This window comes from Lathamus discolor, chromosome Z, assembly GCF_037157495.1.
Source record: "Lathamus discolor isolate bLatDis1 chromosome Z, bLatDis1.hap1, whole genome shotgun sequence".
In the NCBI taxonomy this organism is placed as follows: Eukaryota; Metazoa; Chordata; class Aves; order Psittaciformes; family Psittacidae; genus Lathamus; species Lathamus discolor.
The window spans coordinates 100,524,880-100,542,942 of record NC_088909.1 but is presented as its reverse complement, the minus strand read 5'-3'; the positions used below and the strand labels follow the sequence as shown (position 1 = coordinate 100,542,942).

At 61.4% G+C, this 18,063-nt stretch overlaps 2 protein-coding genes across 2 annotated transcripts; one reads left to right on the top strand and one right to left on the bottom strand.

Annotated features, from left to right (window-relative positions):
* Positions 1–1,402: 1,402 nt before the first annotated feature.
* TESK1 (testis associated actin remodelling kinase 1) lies at positions 1,403–12,604 on the top strand. Its single transcript, XM_065662552.1, has 10 exons — positions 1,403–1,696; positions 7,871–7,992; positions 8,119–8,167; positions 8,388–8,534; positions 8,668–8,750; positions 9,090–9,180; positions 9,396–9,479; positions 9,907–9,996; positions 10,086–10,236; positions 10,672–12,604. The coding sequence occupies exons 1-10, from the start codon at positions 1,478–1,480 to the stop codon at positions 11,694–11,696; spliced, it is 2,061 nt and encodes a 686-aa protein (XP_065518624.1). The 5' UTR covers positions 1,403–1,477; the 3' UTR covers positions 11,697–12,604.
* An 838-nt stretch (positions 12,605–13,442) lies between these two features.
* LOC136005159 (B-cell differentiation antigen CD72-like) lies at positions 13,443–17,719 on the bottom strand. The gene is made up of 8 exons (XM_065662399.1): positions 17,635–17,719; positions 17,461–17,550; positions 17,177–17,266; positions 15,773–16,087; positions 15,415–15,563; positions 14,968–15,119; positions 14,077–14,243; positions 13,443–13,789 (listed from the first exon to the last, which is right to left on the bottom strand). The coding sequence occupies exons 1-7, from the start codon at positions 17,717–17,719 to the stop codon at positions 14,102–14,104; spliced, it is 1,023 nt and encodes a 340-aa protein (XP_065518471.1). The 3' UTR covers positions 13,443–13,789; positions 14,077–14,101.
* Between the last annotated feature and the right edge of the window lie 344 nt (positions 17,720–18,063).

The window sequence follows — 18,063 nt, the reverse complement described above, 5'->3', positions numbered from 1 at the left end:
TACACGTAGAAACTTGCCCTGCACAGGCCCACTCTCTTCTGTGGACCTCAAAGAGCAGAATACCATGCATTTTTGGGGGGTTGAAAGGAGGCAGAGGGCTATAAAGAAGTCAGAGGCTCTAGTCCACAGGGTTATTCTCCCTCCTGGGACAAGGAAGAAAACCACAGAACATATGTGGTGTTTATCCATGGTGGCACCTGGAGCTGAGCACTGGCTAAAAACATGCCATACCACGAGACACTCCACGTGGCTGCTGGAGTGGTGCTGGGCTCGTGGAGACAGCAGAACCTCATAGGGAAACCATCCCTGGAAGTGTTCAAGGCCAGATTGGATGGGGCTTGGAGCAAGCTGCGCTAGTGGAAGGTGTCCATGGCCGGGGGTGAAACTGGATGAGCTTTAAGGTTCTTTCAAGCCCAAACCATTCTATGGTTCTATGAAAGGGCTGAAACAAAGCAGTCATGGGATGGCTGTGGGAGCAGGGCAGCACAACAGGGTTGTGGCAGCACCCTGGAGGCGGCTGGGGCAGGGCTGGGCCAGCACAGGCGGGTGGGTGCCAAAAAGAGCGGCAGAGAAATATGTGGGACAGAGCAAGGGCAGATCCAGCTGCAGGGAGCCCTTGGGCACAAAGGACAGGACAGATCAGCCTTGGAGCCGGGAAAAGGCCTGTGGGGGAGCAGGAAGCAGAAGGAAAATGGGGAGAAGTGTAAGAGCTCAGGATAGGGAGAAACATGAAGGGGTACAACAGGCACTGGGCATAGTCACTGAGAGGCTGCCTTCCCTGCTCCTCCAGATGATAGACCCCATTCACACAGGGTGGGTGCAGAGGGGAAATCAGGTCCCCACATCCACAGCATCCCTCCATCGTAATGATGGCTGTGAGACATCCCAGTCTGGACCAAAGGGACCCATTGTAGCAGCGGCAGCTCGTGCGGGTGAATTGGACCCACTACACTGTGAGGTGGGGCTGCGTATATGGGGAGGTCAGATCATAGGATCACAGAATCGTGGAATCACGGAATGGTTTGGGTCGGAAGGGACCTCATTCAGTTCCAATCCCCCGTCACGGGCCGGGACACCTTCCACTAGAGCAGGTTGCTCCGAGCCCCGTCCAACCTGGCCTTGAGCACTGCCAGGGATGGGGCAGCCCCCACGTCCTTGGGATCCTGGGGGCTATCGCTGAGGCTCCGCTGGGCGCGGCGGCGGGTCCCAAGGAGTTAAGGGCTGTCCCCGCCCCGGCTCCGCCCCGCTTGTGAGAGGCTCGGGGCGGCGGAGGCGCAGCGCCGGGCCGCGGCGGAGGGTCGGGGTGCTGCTGCCGGGCCATGAGCGCTGAGCCGCCCGCCCCGCGCCGCCGCGGCTGAGCATCTCCCCGGGGCCGGGGGGCCGGCGGAGGGAGGGCGGGCGGGCGGGCAGGGGCCGAGGAGGGAGGAAGGGAAGGCGGCGGCGGCGGCGCCCCGGCCGCGCCCGTGCGGGGATGTGAATGGCGCTGGAGGTGCTCGGCGGGACCGACATGGAGTGGGAGAAGCTGCCGCGGCGGCCCGGGGAGGGCGAAGGGGAGGCGGCGGGGCCGTGGCTGGGCTGCGGGCGGCTGCGGCCCTCCTCGTACCGGGCGCTGCGCAGCGCCGTCTCCACCCTGGCGCGTATCGACGACTTCTACTGCGAGAAGATCGGCGCCGGCTTCTTCTCCGAGGTCTTCAAGGTGTGCGGGGAGGGAGCGGAGGTGGCGGTGTCAGCCCGGCGTCCCGACGGGTTTGGGCGTCCCGCGTTCCGGCTCCCGCGCAGGCCCTCGGTGGGGTGCGGGACGGGGGGCTCTGGAGCACCCCCATGCACCGTAGTTGGGCGGTGGGGATGCGGGGACACGGAGTGCGGGGAGCCCGGTCCCTCCGGGGTGTTCGACCTCCGTCCCTCCGTGCAGGGGGAGGGGGCGGCAGCCCCGGCTGTGTTTACCTCCCGGGAGGCTGAGCGCTCCGAAAGCAGCGGCGGGGAGGGCCGGGGCAGCGGTGGGGTGGCGGGTGGCGGACAGCGCGGCCCCGGGGGCTCCCCGTCTAACAGCCTGGCAGGCCTGGAGTGTGCCTATGGCAGGGGATGGAGGTGATGTTTGCAGCCGGGCCGGGGTGATTTCCAGCGTTGCTGGACCTGTTCCAGCCTGTGCTGGGCAGGTGGATGTTCAGGATGTGCCACGGGAGCCAGGGGCACCCCGCATGGGGCTGGCCGCGGCTGGGACCTCGTAGCTGCCTTTGTCCTCTGTCGTCTCTGGGACTGACGGAGTGGGAATGGCTGCGTGTGGCTTGCACCCTGGTTAGGGGTGCATGGGTGCTGGTGGGGAGCTCAGGGTCCCAACAGTGCGTGGTGATGGTACCCTGCCAAGAGCCCAGGGGCTGTGCCCTGCCGCGCTGCCACAGCCGCCTCTCCCCGTCCAAGGCGGAGGGGGGGGGGGGGGCGTGCACTTGTTTTCGTCCTCGGCATCACCTAAGGCACCACAAGCTGCTGGGCAAGGGCTCCTCTTAAGCTGTACTTCTGGTGGCTTCACCACCCTCAAAGGGCAGCTTTGGGCTGGGCAGGACCCCTGCTACCTCTCACCACAACAGGGCATCCATGTCCCAACGGGACCCTGGGGTCCCCTCTCCAGCCCTGCTGCCGTTCCTCATTCAGCAGGGAGACCCAAAGACATGGCTGCTGGGCAGCCATAAGAGAGGTGCTCTGCGAGGGGCCATGGCAGGCATGCAGAGGGGTCCCTCTCTTTCGTGCTCCCTCCTGCCCGTGCAGAACCTTTTTGTTGGCTGGATTCCTGCTATCGATCTCTGGCTTGGAGCATGTGGCAGCACCTCAGAGCAGAGGAAGGCATTTAATAATGCCAGTGTGGATATGGCTCTTTAATAATGGATGCTCCCGTGTCTCGGCCAGGCCGTGGTCTCTCCTTGCCTTGCTGTTTGTTTTCCCAGGCCCTGCGGGAGCCACAAAGCACTCCTTCTCCAACCTGTTGTTCATATTCTTATGGGGCTACTTCCATGTGGGATTTGGGGGACAGGCGGAGGTTGTGGGGGGGGTGGAAGCTGGATCAGGCAACAGGAGCTGACGATGTGTGTGCTTGCTGAAGAGGAGGCAGGGCCAGGAGGGGGCCAGATGGGGCTTTGTGGTCGTGTGGTGGGTTGAGTCCAAGAGCTCAGCAGGATGGTGGGGCAGGCCCATGATCTGAGCTGGGGTTTGGCTGCCTGAGCGTGCGAGGAGGATGGAGCTTGGCAGGGCAGCACAGGACCCGATTTCCTCCCACCGCCCTTGTTCCTGCTGTTGCTTTCCATGGCCGTGGGCACTTGCAGCCCCCTCTTCTTTGTGGCTGCTGCCTCATTCCAGCCTTGGTAGGCACGGGGCACAGGGAGGGGACCTGAGCCTCTCTGTCCCTACGCAGGTAGCTCAGCACTGGTGTGCACCCAGCCAGGTTGCTGGGGCATTGGTGTCTGTCTTAACCAGCATTAAAACCAAAAGGACTCAGTGAGTCTGAGCCCTTGGGTTGAGCCAAGTGCTTCTGCGGAAGGGCTGTCCAGAGCAAACGGGAGACACCAGTGATGAAATGATGCCCTGGTGGTTGTTCCCAGCTGATTCCCCTCTGTGCTGCAGTGAGTTTCCTTCTGCAGCAGCTGGTTCTCATTGCCTTTCCCTGTGAGATTCCAGAGGCAGCAGGCCCACCCGTTTTCCAGGTAGAAGGAAACCGTGCAGTGAGCCACCTCCCCACCTCTCATCATCAGTCTGTTGGACTGAGCAGATTGACCCAGGTGTGTTTGTGCCAGATATCACCTCTTCCCCAAATCCCTCTCTTTACCAAGTGTGGTCCGCAGCAGATGCAGGGCTGCAAGCAGCATCCTGACTTCACTGTCTGGGGGGGTGTATTCAGAGGTCTTCACTCATCCAGCTCTGCAGTTTATGTGCCCTGCTGTTGCACAGCCTCTTGGAGATACTGCTTCCCATGGTGCAGACCATTGGGAAGGCACCCCATTTCCATGGTGCTGGGGCCAGGGGGGAATTGGCAGCTCCCAGAGTGGATAGAACCTGGGAGAAGGCTTCAGCATCACTTCCCACCAACTTCTGAGGTTTTGCATTTACTCCAAGTTTACCATTGCAACTAAAGACACAGCTCGCTCTTATCTGCTGCCCTCCATCAGCGGACCTTGCATTGGTTTACAAAGGAGGGTGGAGCGGCATGACACAGATGGGGAAACCAAGGCAGGCAGGGAGGAAATGGATTTACCAAGGTCAGCCAGCCGTGGGAGGCAGGGAGCAGCCCTGGCTCTGCTGTTGCCACTGGGGAGATACAGGTGCTGGGCACATGTTGTGCCTGTGTTAGCTGGCGACCTGCTGGCGCCTCTGCTGCGTTGTCACGGGGTGTGCTCTGGCCTTGGTGGTGAGCACCGGTGATGCTCTGGTGCTGCTGGTGTGCCCGTGGAGCTGCTCCTCAGCTCAAGCGTTTGCGGGGAGCAGGTAGTGCTGTATGTGCCCTGATGCTTTCGCTGCCCTGGAGGAACCTGTCTTGACTGATTCTGCCCTTTTTTCTGTGCAATGAACGGATTTTCCAGTCCCACATGGTAGAAGACCTGTTGCACTGCCGGGATTCTCGTGGCTGTGGGATTACTGGTGGTGTTTCTAGCTCATTTACCTGCCCCCCCCCATCTTTCCCTGCTGGCCTTTCCAGGCCAAGGGCTGCAGGATGATGTCCCTGCACGACTGTGCCTTGCCAGCGCCAGAGTGGGACAAGGGGACGGGCAGTGAGTAGGGCTGTGAGCCCATCCCCAGCACGGGGTGCAGGGGAGCTGGCTGCTGAGACCCACAGATGGGGAGGTGGCGGTGGTGTTTTCACCCCGTGTCTAGACAGTATCACCGGCTGTGGGGAGGGAGCGGGCCGTCTGCTCGCTCTGATTAGCATGCTCTTTAAATAAGACTCTAATTTCCGCTGCTAAAAGAGCTTAGATCCCTTGTGCCCAGGCTGGGGCCCGCAGCCAGCCCTGTCCCATCCCCCAGCCCCACGTGCTGCCAACAGATGGGATGGGGACCGACACTCCACGGCACCCCAGCTCATGGGCACCCCCATGCAGCACACGATGGAGGGGCTGTGTCACATCATGAAGGCTTGCATGGTGTCTGGATGAGGGACTGGTGGCTTGTCCTCCCCCCCGTGCCCCAGCACGCCTGCCTGGCTGAGCTCAGCTCCCGGGAATGCGCTGGGATTCCTGGGCTCCGTGCCAGAGTGTGGAGAGGCGAGGGGGGACCCAGCCGTGCTGCCCAGAGAGGCTCTGCTGCCCACTGCCTTCCCTGGGTGACAGTAGGAAGGAAACCCCTTTGGCTCTGAGCTGCATCCTGCCTGGGGTCCTGGACTGCTCCCTCTCCTGCTCTGCCTCCTTCCAGAGGGTGCTGGGCTGGTGCTAACGGCTGGCCAGGCTGGGTGAACCGCTCGGCACATGTGGGAAGCTGTGGGCAGCACAAGGGGGCATAACCCCTTCTAGTGGCAGTGAGCATGGAGCATGAGAGTGGGACAGCAGGATAGGGCCTTGCAAGCAAGCTCGGGGTATGAATGCCCTCAGGGAGGTTATGCCCCATGGGTGTGGGGCTGGGGCTCTCCTCACAGCCCTCCGTGCCCCTGGGGATGGAGTCGCAGAGGGAGGGCCTCAGGACAGGGCTGTGCTGGCATGGGAGAAATCCTGGGGAAGGGACTTTCACCAGGCCTTCCCTGTCCTCCAGGCATTAGACCCCGCACGGCTGCACTCACCCAGCCTATTGCAGTGGCAGGAGGCTTTGTAACCAGAATGAATCCACAGGCACATCCTGACCGTGTGGGGCTGAGCTGGGGGCTGCTCCCTTATGCACAGATGCCATTGCTGGCAAGGACACAGCCATCCCCACGGCATTCCCATCGTGGGCGCATGGCTTGGCGCCGGAGCATCGCCGCCCGCAGGCATCCCGGCAGGGCACAGTGCTGTGGAACCCAGTCCTGGCGCCTGGCAGCTGCCCTTGCCAGCCAAACCGACCCAGCCAGTCCTGCCAGCGTGGGAAGGGAAGAGAGCAGCGCTGCCATTGGGAATGCTGGGCTTTGGCACCCAGCGCCAGGGGTATGCAGAGGTCGGGAGCCCTGATGTTGTGTCTGATGCCGCCCTGCATGTGGGGATGGGGTGGAAAGAAGGAAATGATGGTGGGTATGAGGTGAGAGGGTCTTTGCCCTGCCTGGTGGTGCAGATGTGGGCAGGGAGCCCTAGGGCATCGTGCCAGGCCTTGCAGGGAATGGGGTGAGCAGGGAGGTGGGCATGGGGAGGGGTTGTGTTGTCATTAGATGGGGCGCCATGGGTGCGTGCAAGGCTTGAGGAGCTGTGATCCACACACGTGGAGCCCCCGAGGATGCGCTCTTCCTGAGCCCAGGAGCTTTGTGCAGTGCTCAGGAAGGAGGAGGCATGGGGAAACCCATCCTCCCTTCTTCTTCAGCGTGGCGGTGGGATGGGATGGGGACCCACGGTGGCAGGAGTGTCCCTTCGCCCCTTGCTTGTCCAGGGTCCATCCTGATCTCTGCTGCTATGTGGCCCGTGCCTGGAGGTGACACGCGTGTAACCAGAGTGGAGAGCTACAGGCAGGCAACTACTGAATTATTGAGCCTCTCCATGAACTCAGTGAGCCGCTGGTAGCACAGTGGGTTTGGGCAGGGCTGAGCTATTGCCTCTTGTACCACTCTGCCTGTGGCTGGGTTCGCCTTGGTGCACCCAGACTTTTAGATCTTTGTAAAGCACTAATTTCCCCCCACACCTTTTGGTGGGGAAACTGCTGCCCATCCCCTGGGTATTGGGTGCTGGATGGGTCCCCACCTCAGCGCGCACCCTAGGATAACTGCTTCCCAAAGCAATGCCAGCTGTGGGATGCAAAGAGAGCCCCAGAGGGCTCAGCGCTCCAGATGTTGTGATGGGGACAGAGGCCAAGCTGAAAGCAGGATGGGGGGCACTATGGGCCCTGCCTCCACCCGGCACCCCTTGTTTTGCCCAGGGAGGTGAGGAGGGGCTGGCACCAGCGCCACAGCCTCCACCAGCATCGACTAAAAAGGAGAAGAGCAGGGAGCTGACGGCAGCGCCGAGGAATGCCTGCGCCTCCATGATCGCTCCGTGTGTGCGGGGGGGCAGCTGGGATCCACTGGGTTGTCCCCACCACTGGCTGCTGCTCCGAGGGGGGGTCCCATCCCATCCCACCCCGAGCTCAGGAAGGGACACTCGGCACTGGTTCAGCCTCCCCCCCACACCCCAGCATGGTGCTGGGACAGGGAATCCCGTGCTCATCCCTTGTCCCGCACGTGCCGGGGGTGCAGGACCGAAGTGTCCGTGCTTGGCCACACTCCCAGCTGCTGTTCCTGGCCGGAGACCAGGCTCCAGCTCGCATGACAGCGTCAGGCTGGGGATGGCTAAATATACAGCCTTATCCTAGCGCCGTGCCCCACCAGGCTGGGGTCATGCTCTGGAACAGTGTTTGGTCTGGTTAGGGGGGCAATAGGCACCCTCTGTCTTCCAACCCATGCTGGTAGGGTCTGGCTGCATGGTGCTGACCCAGAAATACCCTGGTTTTGTGGTGCTTGCTGGTGCATCCCAATCCTGCATCTGCCTGGCCTTGCAGCAGGGTTTGGGTCACAACATGGAGATGCTGCAGCCTCTGGGAGGAATGGATATGGAATGGGGAGAGCACGACAAGCAGGGTGCCCCAAGGAGGATGGGATGTGTATCATCAGCACTGGGCATGCTGCTGTGCTGTTAGACCCCCCACCTTAGCTCTAGCGGTCCCTGAGGTGCCCTGTGCCTCATGTGCAGGGGTGCTGCAGGGACATATGGGTCTCAGCCTCTCTTGCACACCCTGCCTCTAGGTACGGCACCGCCAGTCGGGGCAGGTCATGGTGCTGAAGATGAACAAGCTGACCAGCAACAGGGGCAACATGCTGCGGGAGGTGCAGCTGATGAACCGCCTCTCGCACCCCAACATCCTCAGGTAGGACCTGTCGTCCCCATGTCCCCTATTCCCCAGCCTGAGGGGTTTGGAGCTACTGCTGGCTCTGGATGAGCTCCTAGGGCTGGTCTTCACCGTGGCTATGCTCAGGTCGCCTCTGCCTTGCAGGTTCATGGGGGTGTGCGTGCACCAGGGACAACTGCATGCACTGACGGAGGTGAGAGCGGAGTGATGTCCGTGAGTCTTGGGGGTCCTGCAGGGTTGGGGAGGGGACAGTAATGTGGGAACACTTTCTCAGCCCATGGCATGCGTGCAGGGCGAAGTCTGCTGCAGGGCAGTGCTGTGGGGCGGCTGGGAGGCGTGTTGGGGTGAGACGGGCGTCTGGTTATGGGTGGAAGGGGGGCACAGAGGTGCAGTGGCCCGTCTCTTCCCATCAGTACATCAACGGTGGGAACCTGGAGCAGCTGCTGGACAGCCCCGTGCCCCTCTCCTGGTCCGTGCGTGTCAAGCTGGCCCTCGACATCGCCTGTGGCCTGCGCTACCTGCACTCCAAGGGCATTTTCCACCGTGACCTCACCTCCAAGGTACAGCAGGCTCCAAAGGCACCTGATTGTCCTCATCCCATACCCACGTTGCTGGCAGTGCTGTGCTGGCTGCACCATCCCAGGAGCAGTGAGGATGGCGCAGTCAATGTGATGGGTCCTCCTGTGCCCCCAGAACTGCCTTGTGCGCTGCGAGGCCAATGGCTACACAGCAGTGGTGGGAGACTTCGGCTTGGCAGAGAAAATCCCCAACTACAGGTACATGGGCAGTGTCCACCCATCTGTCCCCATCCTTATTGTGAGGGGTTCCCAGCCCACTTGCAGCAGGAGCTGGGGAGGGGTGGACATTGGGGATGCAGCTAGAAGGGCAGGGGTGGGAGCAGTGGGGGTGTTCCCCAGTGGTGGAGATGTGTGGGGCTGATGGACGTGGCTGGCTGTGAGGGGATGGAGAAGGTGTGGGTGCGGAGAGATGAGTTTATGGGTGCTTGAGGGAGGTTTAGCCCGGGGAGGGAGATGGAGATGGCAGTTTGGGCTGTCCCGGTGGGAGGCTGGACAGGAGGCTGCAGGTAACCCCTGATGTCCCACCATGTCCCCCAGTGAAGGCAGCGAGAAGGAGCCGCTGGCTGTGGTGGGCTCCCCATACTGGATGGCGCCTGAGGTGCTCCGAGGGGAGATCTACAACGAGAAGGTGAGGCTCCGTGCATGCCGTGCCTGGGGCTTTATCCAGGCTTGTGCTGCCAGAGCTTTCCAGCCCTGGGTCTTCACAGAGGGAAGAAACTGGGTGGTGGGGTGGCAGGGCCGCTGGTGTGGCTCTGCAGGGAGGAGGGAGGCTGTGGCTTCATGGAATGATGGGCCCATCTCATGGGGGTTGCAGAGCCCCCCATCACTCCCTTCTCTCTTCAGGCTGATGTGTTTGCGTACGGCATCATCCTGTGCGAGACCATCGCTCGTGTCCCTGCTGACCCCGACTACCTGCCCCGCACTGAGGTGACTCCCTGGGATGGGGAGGGACAATGGTGGGCAGCAGCACCGGGACTGGGGCTGCTTTACCAAATGAAGGGGACCATTCTGCTGTGCTGGGCAGAGCCCCGTGTGCAGGAGCTGCCTGCATCTCAAATCAGGGGTGCTGTGTCCTGATTGCTGCCCAGGCAGGGGTGCTCTCTGCCTATAACCTGTCCTGGGGGCCCATGGTCAGCCTGGGTGGGAGAAGGGGACACTGTTGCGGCAGAGAGCAGGGTCTGTGTCTCAGCATCCCCCAGCCTTGCCCCAACTTGGGGACCCTCCAGGCGGGTGTTGCCAGGTCCACAGCCCTGGGTGATATGCAGTCAGTGTGGGGAGGGGGGACCCGGCTATCCCAGATCCTGTGTGGTGTCCAGGGGACCCAGCCTCACTTCTCTTCTTTTCCCTGGCTCAGGATTTTGGTCTGGACGTCACCACCTTCCGCACCATGGTGGGCATCGACTGCCCGGCGGCCTTCCTCCAGCTCGCTTTCCACTGCTGCAGTGTGAGCCTCCCACCTCCCCTGCCCTTCCCTACCTTTGCTGGGGTGTGTGGGGGGCTGCAGATCTGACCGGGAGCCCCTTCTGCCCACAGATGGAGCCCACCTCCCGCCCCTCATTCCTGGAAATCACACAGTGCCTGGAGGGCATCCTGCAGCACCAGCTGGGTGTCGAGGACACTGAGGACACCGTCTTCAGCACTGGGGAGAGCCTGCCCATGCCTGCGGCAGCAGCCACGCTCACTGGTAGGTGGGCGCCCTGGGGACAGGCCATGGGGGTGTGCAAGGATGGGGCATGTTCTTTACTGTGAAGGTGCTGAGGCACTGGAATGGGTTGCCCAGGAAGGTTGTGAGTGCTCCATCCCTGGCAGTGTTCAAGGCCAGGTTGGGCAGAGCCTTGGGTAACACTGGTTCAGTGAGAAGTGTCCCTGCCCATGGCAAGGGGGTTGGAAATGGATGATCTTAAGGTCCTTTCCAACCCAAACCATTCTGTGATTCTGTATGGGGTGTCCCATCCTACCCCAGCAGCTGTAGGGGAAGGAGACCAGGGTTGCATGAGATCTGCATGGCAGAGGCGGTCTCTTGGGGTGCACCTGTGTGTTGTTGGGTGCCCAGCACCGCATAGCACCCCACAGTACCCCACACCAGCAGCTGGTGACCCGCTCCCTTGCTCCCATCCAGGGGTATCCAAGAGGGCAGCCAGCCGCTGTGAGCAGTCACCCCTGCGTGAGCTGGGGACGCAGCACCTACAGCCGCAGGACCAGCGCCTGTCCCGCAGCCAGTCCGACGTGTTCCCCCCGAAATCACCCACCCTGCTGCAGCCGCTGGAGCCTTACAGCGGGGCCAGGACCAAGGAGACGTCCCCCCGCATCAACCCCTTCTCCCAGCGTGAGGACCTCAAGGGGGGCAAGATCAAGCTCTTCGACACGCCGAGCAAGTCCGTCATCTCCCTCACGTTCGACCTGCCCCCCCCAGCACCGCTGCAGCTCAGCACCCCCGTGACCCCCGAGCCTGCCGTGGAGGTGCAGTGTGACTTCTCGGCCCCTGCCGCTGCCCCCCGCAAGTGCCACTCACTGCCCACCTCCCCTGAGCTGCCCCGCAGGGGGGCCCTGGGGCTGGATGTGGGGTCCCCCCATCCCACTGGTGACCTCCAGCCCCCATCTCTCCTTCCACCTCCAGCTTGGGGAAGAGCCTCTCCCCCCAGCGCCAGGCCATTGGAGCAGATGGACTGCAGCCCCGACAGCCCTCAGCCCCAGCAGCTCACCTTATTACCCCCCAACAACAACTTCATCCGCACGGCATCCTCAGGAGCCCCACTCTGGCAGCCGGAGCCACAGGTCCCCGACAGGCTCCTCTTCAACAACAACCACGTGGTGATCAGCAAACCCCTGGCATGGGGCAGCGAGTTGGAGCACGGCTTCTCCGAGCTCAGTATTCCCTGTGCCGCGGCGATGGAGAGGACGGACCGTGCGGCCATGCTGCCTGGGCACGGCTCCGGTGCTGTGCTGGAGCAGGATGAGGTGCTGCCTTGTCCTGGGTGCTGCCTGACGCTCTTCAGCTTCAGCTTCCTCTCTGTCTGCCACCGGCCGGCACCCAGCCCACCCCACTACCAGAACCTCAACTGTGAGTCCAAGAGCCTCTTCTGCCACCAGAAAGCCCCAGGGCCGGTGCTGGCAGAGCCCAGTCTGAAGCTGCCAGAGGCATAGACCTAGTACCGGGGTTCCTGGGGAGCTGGGCTGCTTCCAGCTGCCCCACAGATCCCTTGGCACAGGAGCCAGCTGTGTCCCCATGGTCTGCCTTCACTGGAACAGTGCTTGGTGGCCACGGGTGGCTGCGGTGCCCCATGCCATGGCTACTGTGGTGCCACCGAGGCTCTCGGGCACCCATCCCACCTGGATGGGTCTCGGGGGTCTATGGGGATCTGTGGGGTGGGCTGGGTCCCTGCTGGGGACTGAAGTGCAATAACACCCCCAGCCCTGAGTGTGCTCCAGCACTTCCTGGGCAGCAGGGCTGGTGCCCCATGGGGCTCAAGCCCTGGGTGCAGGACCCCCCTTCCCCAAGGGCTCAGCCCTCTGTGGGCTCTTGTGGAAGGGTGCACAGCAAGCCTGCTCCCCTGGGAGAACTGGGAGCTCCTGTACCCAGGGGGTGAGCAGGGCTGGGGGAAGAGGGGTCGGGGTGTGTATGTGTGTGTGTGTTGGGGGACCTTGTGGGGCTGGGGGGTGTCCCCATGGTTCCCTATAAGTGTGGGGAGCACAGCCAGCCCCTGACATGGGGAGAGGCTAGCAGGAGAGGGGCAATGCACATGGAGCAGTGCACGGGGATGATTGCCAGCACTGGGGTTGCCCCTGCATGCCCTGTGCTGGGGTTGGGTGCTGAGCCAGCGCGGCACCCACTGTCCCACCCCAGCACATAGGGTTGGGAGCAGGGTGCTGGCAGAGGGGGGAAGGAGCTGCCCAGCCCCTGGCAAGGGTGGGAGCCAGCTTTCCTTCCTCCCGCACAATGCACTGGTGAATGGTGAACTCTTGTGGGTTTTGTTACTATTAATAATAATAATTGCTAGTAATATATACCCGGCTTATTTAAAGTGTTCAATAAGAAATGAATGTCCTAGAAACTCGGGCTCCTGTCTCTTTCCTGTACGTCTGATGCGGCCCTGAGAGTTTACACAGGCTTGGCTGGGGCTTCTGGGGAGCCTCTTGGGGACCACAAATCAGCATGGCTCAAGCCAAGATCTCAGTATCCCCAAAGTGGCCATCTGGGTTGAAATGGCTGTGATTTCCCTTTATTATTTAGGTTCTTTGGGTTCATGCCCCTGAGTCTATGTTTGTGGTGGTGCACAAGAAAGCAAAGAGCAGACAAGCCCTGTCTCTTTATTGCTGCAGCTGGGTTCAGCCAGCGGACAAGACGGAGGAGTGACACGTGCCACCTCCAAAACGCCGGCCTTTAACATCCTTCTGCTCTTCAAGCAAGCTAATTCACATAGCAATTAATCAACTATATATGGCACTCACGACCCCATAATAAACTGAGGACATTTTCGCCTGGTTGAACATGACTTCCTCTGCTCTCGCCTGGTGGTGATGTTACATCAGGGCTATTTTGCTTAATCTTCACTCGTGCACGTGTGTAGTGACTATTTAAAGTCCTGGTAACTTGTCTTGTGCGTTGGTCGAGCGCAAGTGCCTAAGTTGCTTTTACAAGGCACCATCACATCGTGCAATCATAAAGGTCATTGCTCTAATTTCTAATTAGCAAAACCCCCAAGAGCCAGCGCAGTCGAGGTGCAGCTTCCCTCCTTGGATGCTGAGGATGCTGCTTCCTGAGTTCTGTGAAAGCCATGGCCAAGCTGCCCCTGTGACGGGGCCAGGCTGGAGGTCCCTGCAGTGGCAGAGGACCCATCCTGGTGTGGGGCTGTGCTGTTCCCCAGTCCCATGTCCTGATGTGCCACCACCACAGCTCGCTCTGTGCTGGGGGTGTTGCAGTGCTGAGCGTCAGCAGCTCTTGCTCCACTCTGGACTCATCATACACCAGCCCCTGTGCTCTGGAAGACCCAGTGTTCCTCATGCAGGTGTGGGGCTGGGCTGTGGGGCCCGTACTGCTCTGCTGAAGCGCATCAGCCGGGGGCAAACGGCCACTGCTGCTGCCTCCCCAGCCCATGTGATGCTGGAGCATCGCTGGGGAGCACTGGGAAGGACCTGGGTAGGGGTCAGTGAGAGGGAAGCGGGTTGCTCGCGTGGATGGGACATCCCAGGAAGGGGTGCAGTGAGGCTGAAGCAAAGGCGATTGTGGGGTGCAGGTGCTGCAAGGGAAGGCAGAGGGTGAGATGCACGCAGCAGGGCTGGGAAAGCAGCCTGCAAAGGGGTTTCCCCCATCTTGCCCCTTTGTTGCACCACACTTGGTGGGGTCTCCTGGGCTGCTGCGGTTCAAAGGCTCCCATGGCAACAAAAGGATGGAGGTAGGCTTTGTCTGGCCTGCATCCCTCTCAGGACAGAGTCAACACAGCAGGCTCCCCACTTTCCCCCATACTCCCATGTGCCCCATGCACCCCAGGCTCGACAGAGCCTGTCCTGGGCACACTGCACTCACCACAGCAGTGCTGGGCCAGCAGACATCATCCCATGAAAGGGTTGCTTGGCCCCGCTGCCTTCTCACAGATCCAGAGGTGCAGGTCATCAGGACCAGCGCACTGAGCAGGTTTGATGTTCCCACGGCTTATTATGGCACAGGACCCATTTGACTTCGACTGCCATGGCCTGGATAGGGAAACAGCGCATCAGGGGGCTGCCCTATGCACCACCCTCTGCCGAGGCTGCCTCTTGTACACTCACAGAGGAGGGGTTGAATGCTGCAGTCAAAGGGGGGATCCTCCGCTACTCATTTCACAGCTGAACCCTCAGCATATGCATCCCTGCCCTTCCCTGGGTGGCTGAGAAGCCTTGGTCCTGGCCCTCCCTGAGGGCACGTGGATGTCAAAAGGAGCTGCCCAGGGTTGTGGGGCTACAGTGGGGTGCAGACCTCACTGTGAGGATGTGGATGGAGTGGCAGGGGCTGGGTACCCAGACGGGTCTGTTCCTCCCCACTGCTCTCAGACGCTGCAAGAGGAAGCGGTGGTGAGCTGGGGAAGGGGTGCACGTGGCAGGGAGCCATTGATTTTCCCTCCAGGTTGGAGCAGGGAAGCACATAGGGAATAGAGGTGGTGCTGGAACCATTTGTCCAGACCTCACATAAAACTGGTGGTTTCTTTGCCCCCTCTCGCTGCCTCCTGCTTGCACATACCCTGCACACGTTCCCCCAAGTCTTGGCTTTCCATTTGCACCTCCTCTAAGCATCTCATCACTGTGCCCACCTACCCTTGGCCTCAACTGCTTTGATGCTGTTTGTGCTTGTGTCTGGGGCTGGTTACCAGTGGGATTCAGAATATTTCCTAAAGCTACGATGGAGGGGAGGGGTTTTGGCAAGAGGCTGTGCTACTGGTACCTTTCATAAACGGAGCCATCCACCCAGAACCAGGCATCCGAGACTCCCATTTCATCGGGGTCCCCTTCCTCCAGCCAGCCGTAGTCATACCAGGGGAAGATGCTCTTCTGTAGCCCAATCCAGTATGGGATGTCTGCATTCTTCAGGAAAGTCTGGGGAAGAAGAAAAAGGGTCTTTTAGTGCCTTTGCATTGTGGGGTTTGCAGGGGCTGGTAATCTCCCCAGGAAGCCCCTGAGGCTGGAACAGGACAGATGGGCAGCCCTGGTGCTTTGCTCCAGTTTGGGTACCATCCCAGGGTGTCAGGGCTTCTGTACCCCATGTCCACCACCACCAGCTATGTGCTGCAGAGATCAGCCTTGCACCCTCCGGTGTCTTGGGAGACCAGGGGCAATGCTGGCTGAGCTGAGGACCCCAGGGCTGGCTGCTCTCAGCTCCCACAGCACCTACCGGCACAGTCCAGCGACTCCAGGATTTCGTGATCAGGAGCTGAGAATATTTCTTCTCACACTCATCTCTGCTGTCCTCCCATGTCTTCTTCTCCGACGAGATGAAGAGGCACTTGCCCCTGTACAGCAGCCAGCCTGAAGGGCAGCAATCTGGGGGCAAGGGCACCGCTCAGGCGCTTGCTCAGCCACAGGTGCCTTGCATGGGGACCACAAACAGCCCCACATCACCCCCGCACACATCACAGGCTCAGTGTCTCACCCAGGCAGCTTTAGACCACCAAGCTCCCACCATGTGGCCAAAAGAGCCAGTGGGGTGCCAGTGCCCTGACACCGCTGGTGTCCATGCACCACCAACCCACCTATAGCCGTACAGGCGCGCAGGCCGGCCACGGTGCTCTGGCTGCTGTTGAGCTCGCCCCGCAGGCGCTGCACATCCCGGTGCAGCTCGGCCAGCTCCTGCCTGGCGCGGCCCAGCTCCGTGTCCCGCAGCTCCAGCGCCGCTCGGCTGCCGTTGCCGTCCCGCCACGCGCGCCCCAGCTCCGCTCGGGCCCTCGCCAGCTCCAGCCGCGACTGCTCCAGGCGCTGCTCCCGGGCGCTCAGCTCCTGCTCCAGGCGGCCCTGCTCGGCCGCGTGCTCCCGGGACGCGTCCCGCAGGCTGCGGGTGACCTGCCAGTCTGGGCACAGGCACCGCGATGGGCAGGGGGAAGGAGCGGGAGGCAACAGGAGGCATCGGGAAGGCACTCGGAGGCAAGGGGAAGGCAGCGGAAGGCAGTGAGGGGCAAGGAGAAGGCAGTTGCAGTGAATGGAAGGCAATGGGGAGGCAGCGGGAGGCAATAGAAGGCATCGGGAAAGCACTCGGAGGCAAGGGGAAGGCAGCGGAAGGCAGTGAGGGGCAAGGGGAAGGCAGTTGCAGTGAATGGAAGGCAATGGGAAGGCAGCAGGAGGCAACAGGAGGCATCGGGAAGGCACTTGGAGGCAAGGGGAAGGCAGCGGAAGGCAGTGAGGGGCAAGGGGAAGGCAGTTGTAGTGAATGGAAGGCAATGGGGAGGCAGCGGGAGGCAATAGAAGGCATCGGGAAAGCACTCGGAGGCAATGGGAAGGCAGTTGCAGTGAATGGAAGGCAATGGGAAGGCAGTTGCAGTGAATGGAAGGCAACAGGAAGGCATCAGAAGGCAACAGGAGACATTGGGAAGGCATTGGGAGGCAATGGGAAGGCAGCGGAAGGCAGTGAGAGGCAATGGGAAGGCAGCTGCAGTGAATGGAAGGCAATGGGAAGGGAGTGGGAGGCAAGGGGAGGGAGTGGGACAGCCCAAGCAGGGGGATGTGGAACTGACCGTGATTGAGAAGTAGGGTGGGCAGGGCAAAGCGGGGACATGACCATCCCAAAGGATGGGAAAGACACGGCAGGGAACTGCTCAGGACCTGGCAGGGGAGATCAGGTCAAGGCAGGACAGGGGGTGGGAGCAGACAGAGCAGGGCAGGCACAGGGAGGATGCAGTGATATGAGGCTGACCAGTGTCTGGAAGGGAACGGCAACCAGCAGAAATGGCGAGCAAGGCGCAGAAGATGAGTGACAGAAGGCAAGCTGGACACACATAGTGTGTGGGGGATACAGGCCAGTCTGTGGCACAGCACAGAGTGACCCAGCCATGAGGAGTGTGCCTGGGCATTCACCTATCGCACCCCTGTTCACCCACAGCAGCATCCCTCTCCCCATGCTGCCCAACCACCCCAGCCCCGCAACAGTTCCCCCCTAGACTCACAGCAAACCCCCAGTGCCACGGTGGCCACCAGCAGCAGCAGGCAGGTTGCCATCAGCCCTGCAGGGAGACACCACCGACAGGACCAGCGCTCTGCAAGACACAGCAGACCACAGCAGGCATCACTTGGTGAGCCAGGAAAGCCCCGTCAGCCCACAGACCCGCTGCTCGGTGGCACCAGTGCCATGGTGCGGGTGCTTCCTCTCTTCAAGAATGGGAGCAGGAACACCCCACAACACCTCTCACGACCCGTGCCAGCATCTCCTGGGCTCCAGCCGTGCACTCACCCGTGCTGGGCTGGTCCCCTGACCCATCCTGTGCCACCGGCGCTGGCTGCATGTTCTCGTAGGGGCTTTCTGCCTCATCCATGCCGAGGGCTGTTGGAGGAAGGAAGGGAGAGAGGCTGAATCCAAAGGGATGGGGATGGCAGGGTCAGCCTGGGGATCCCATGGCCTCCTCACCTGCCTCCAGTGCCTGGCTGGCCATGTTCCGGCCCCCCACCACTTTGGCAAACCTCAGATCAGCATAAACCAAGCTCTGAGCCATGTGGGCAAGCCCTGAGCCCTGCTGTCTCCCACCCTGTCCTTGGGATGCCTTCGTGTGGTGGTCCTGCTCCTCAGTGTCTGCACCGCCCCGCTGGGGTGCAGAGGAGAAGTGTGGGCAGCACCTGCAGAAGCAGAAGTCTGCTCTGAGCTGCAGCAGATGGGACCAGCGAGGCACGGCTGTGGGGACCAGCACCCTCCCATTGGTCCAAGCACCACCCTCCCACACCCCAAAAGTGCTCACGGTCCCCACAAGCACATGGCAGGGCCAGGGGAGCACGTCCTGAGGTCAGGGCAGCGGTAGAATAAGGGTAGACCTTACTGGGCCATGGGGGAGCTGGGGGCCAG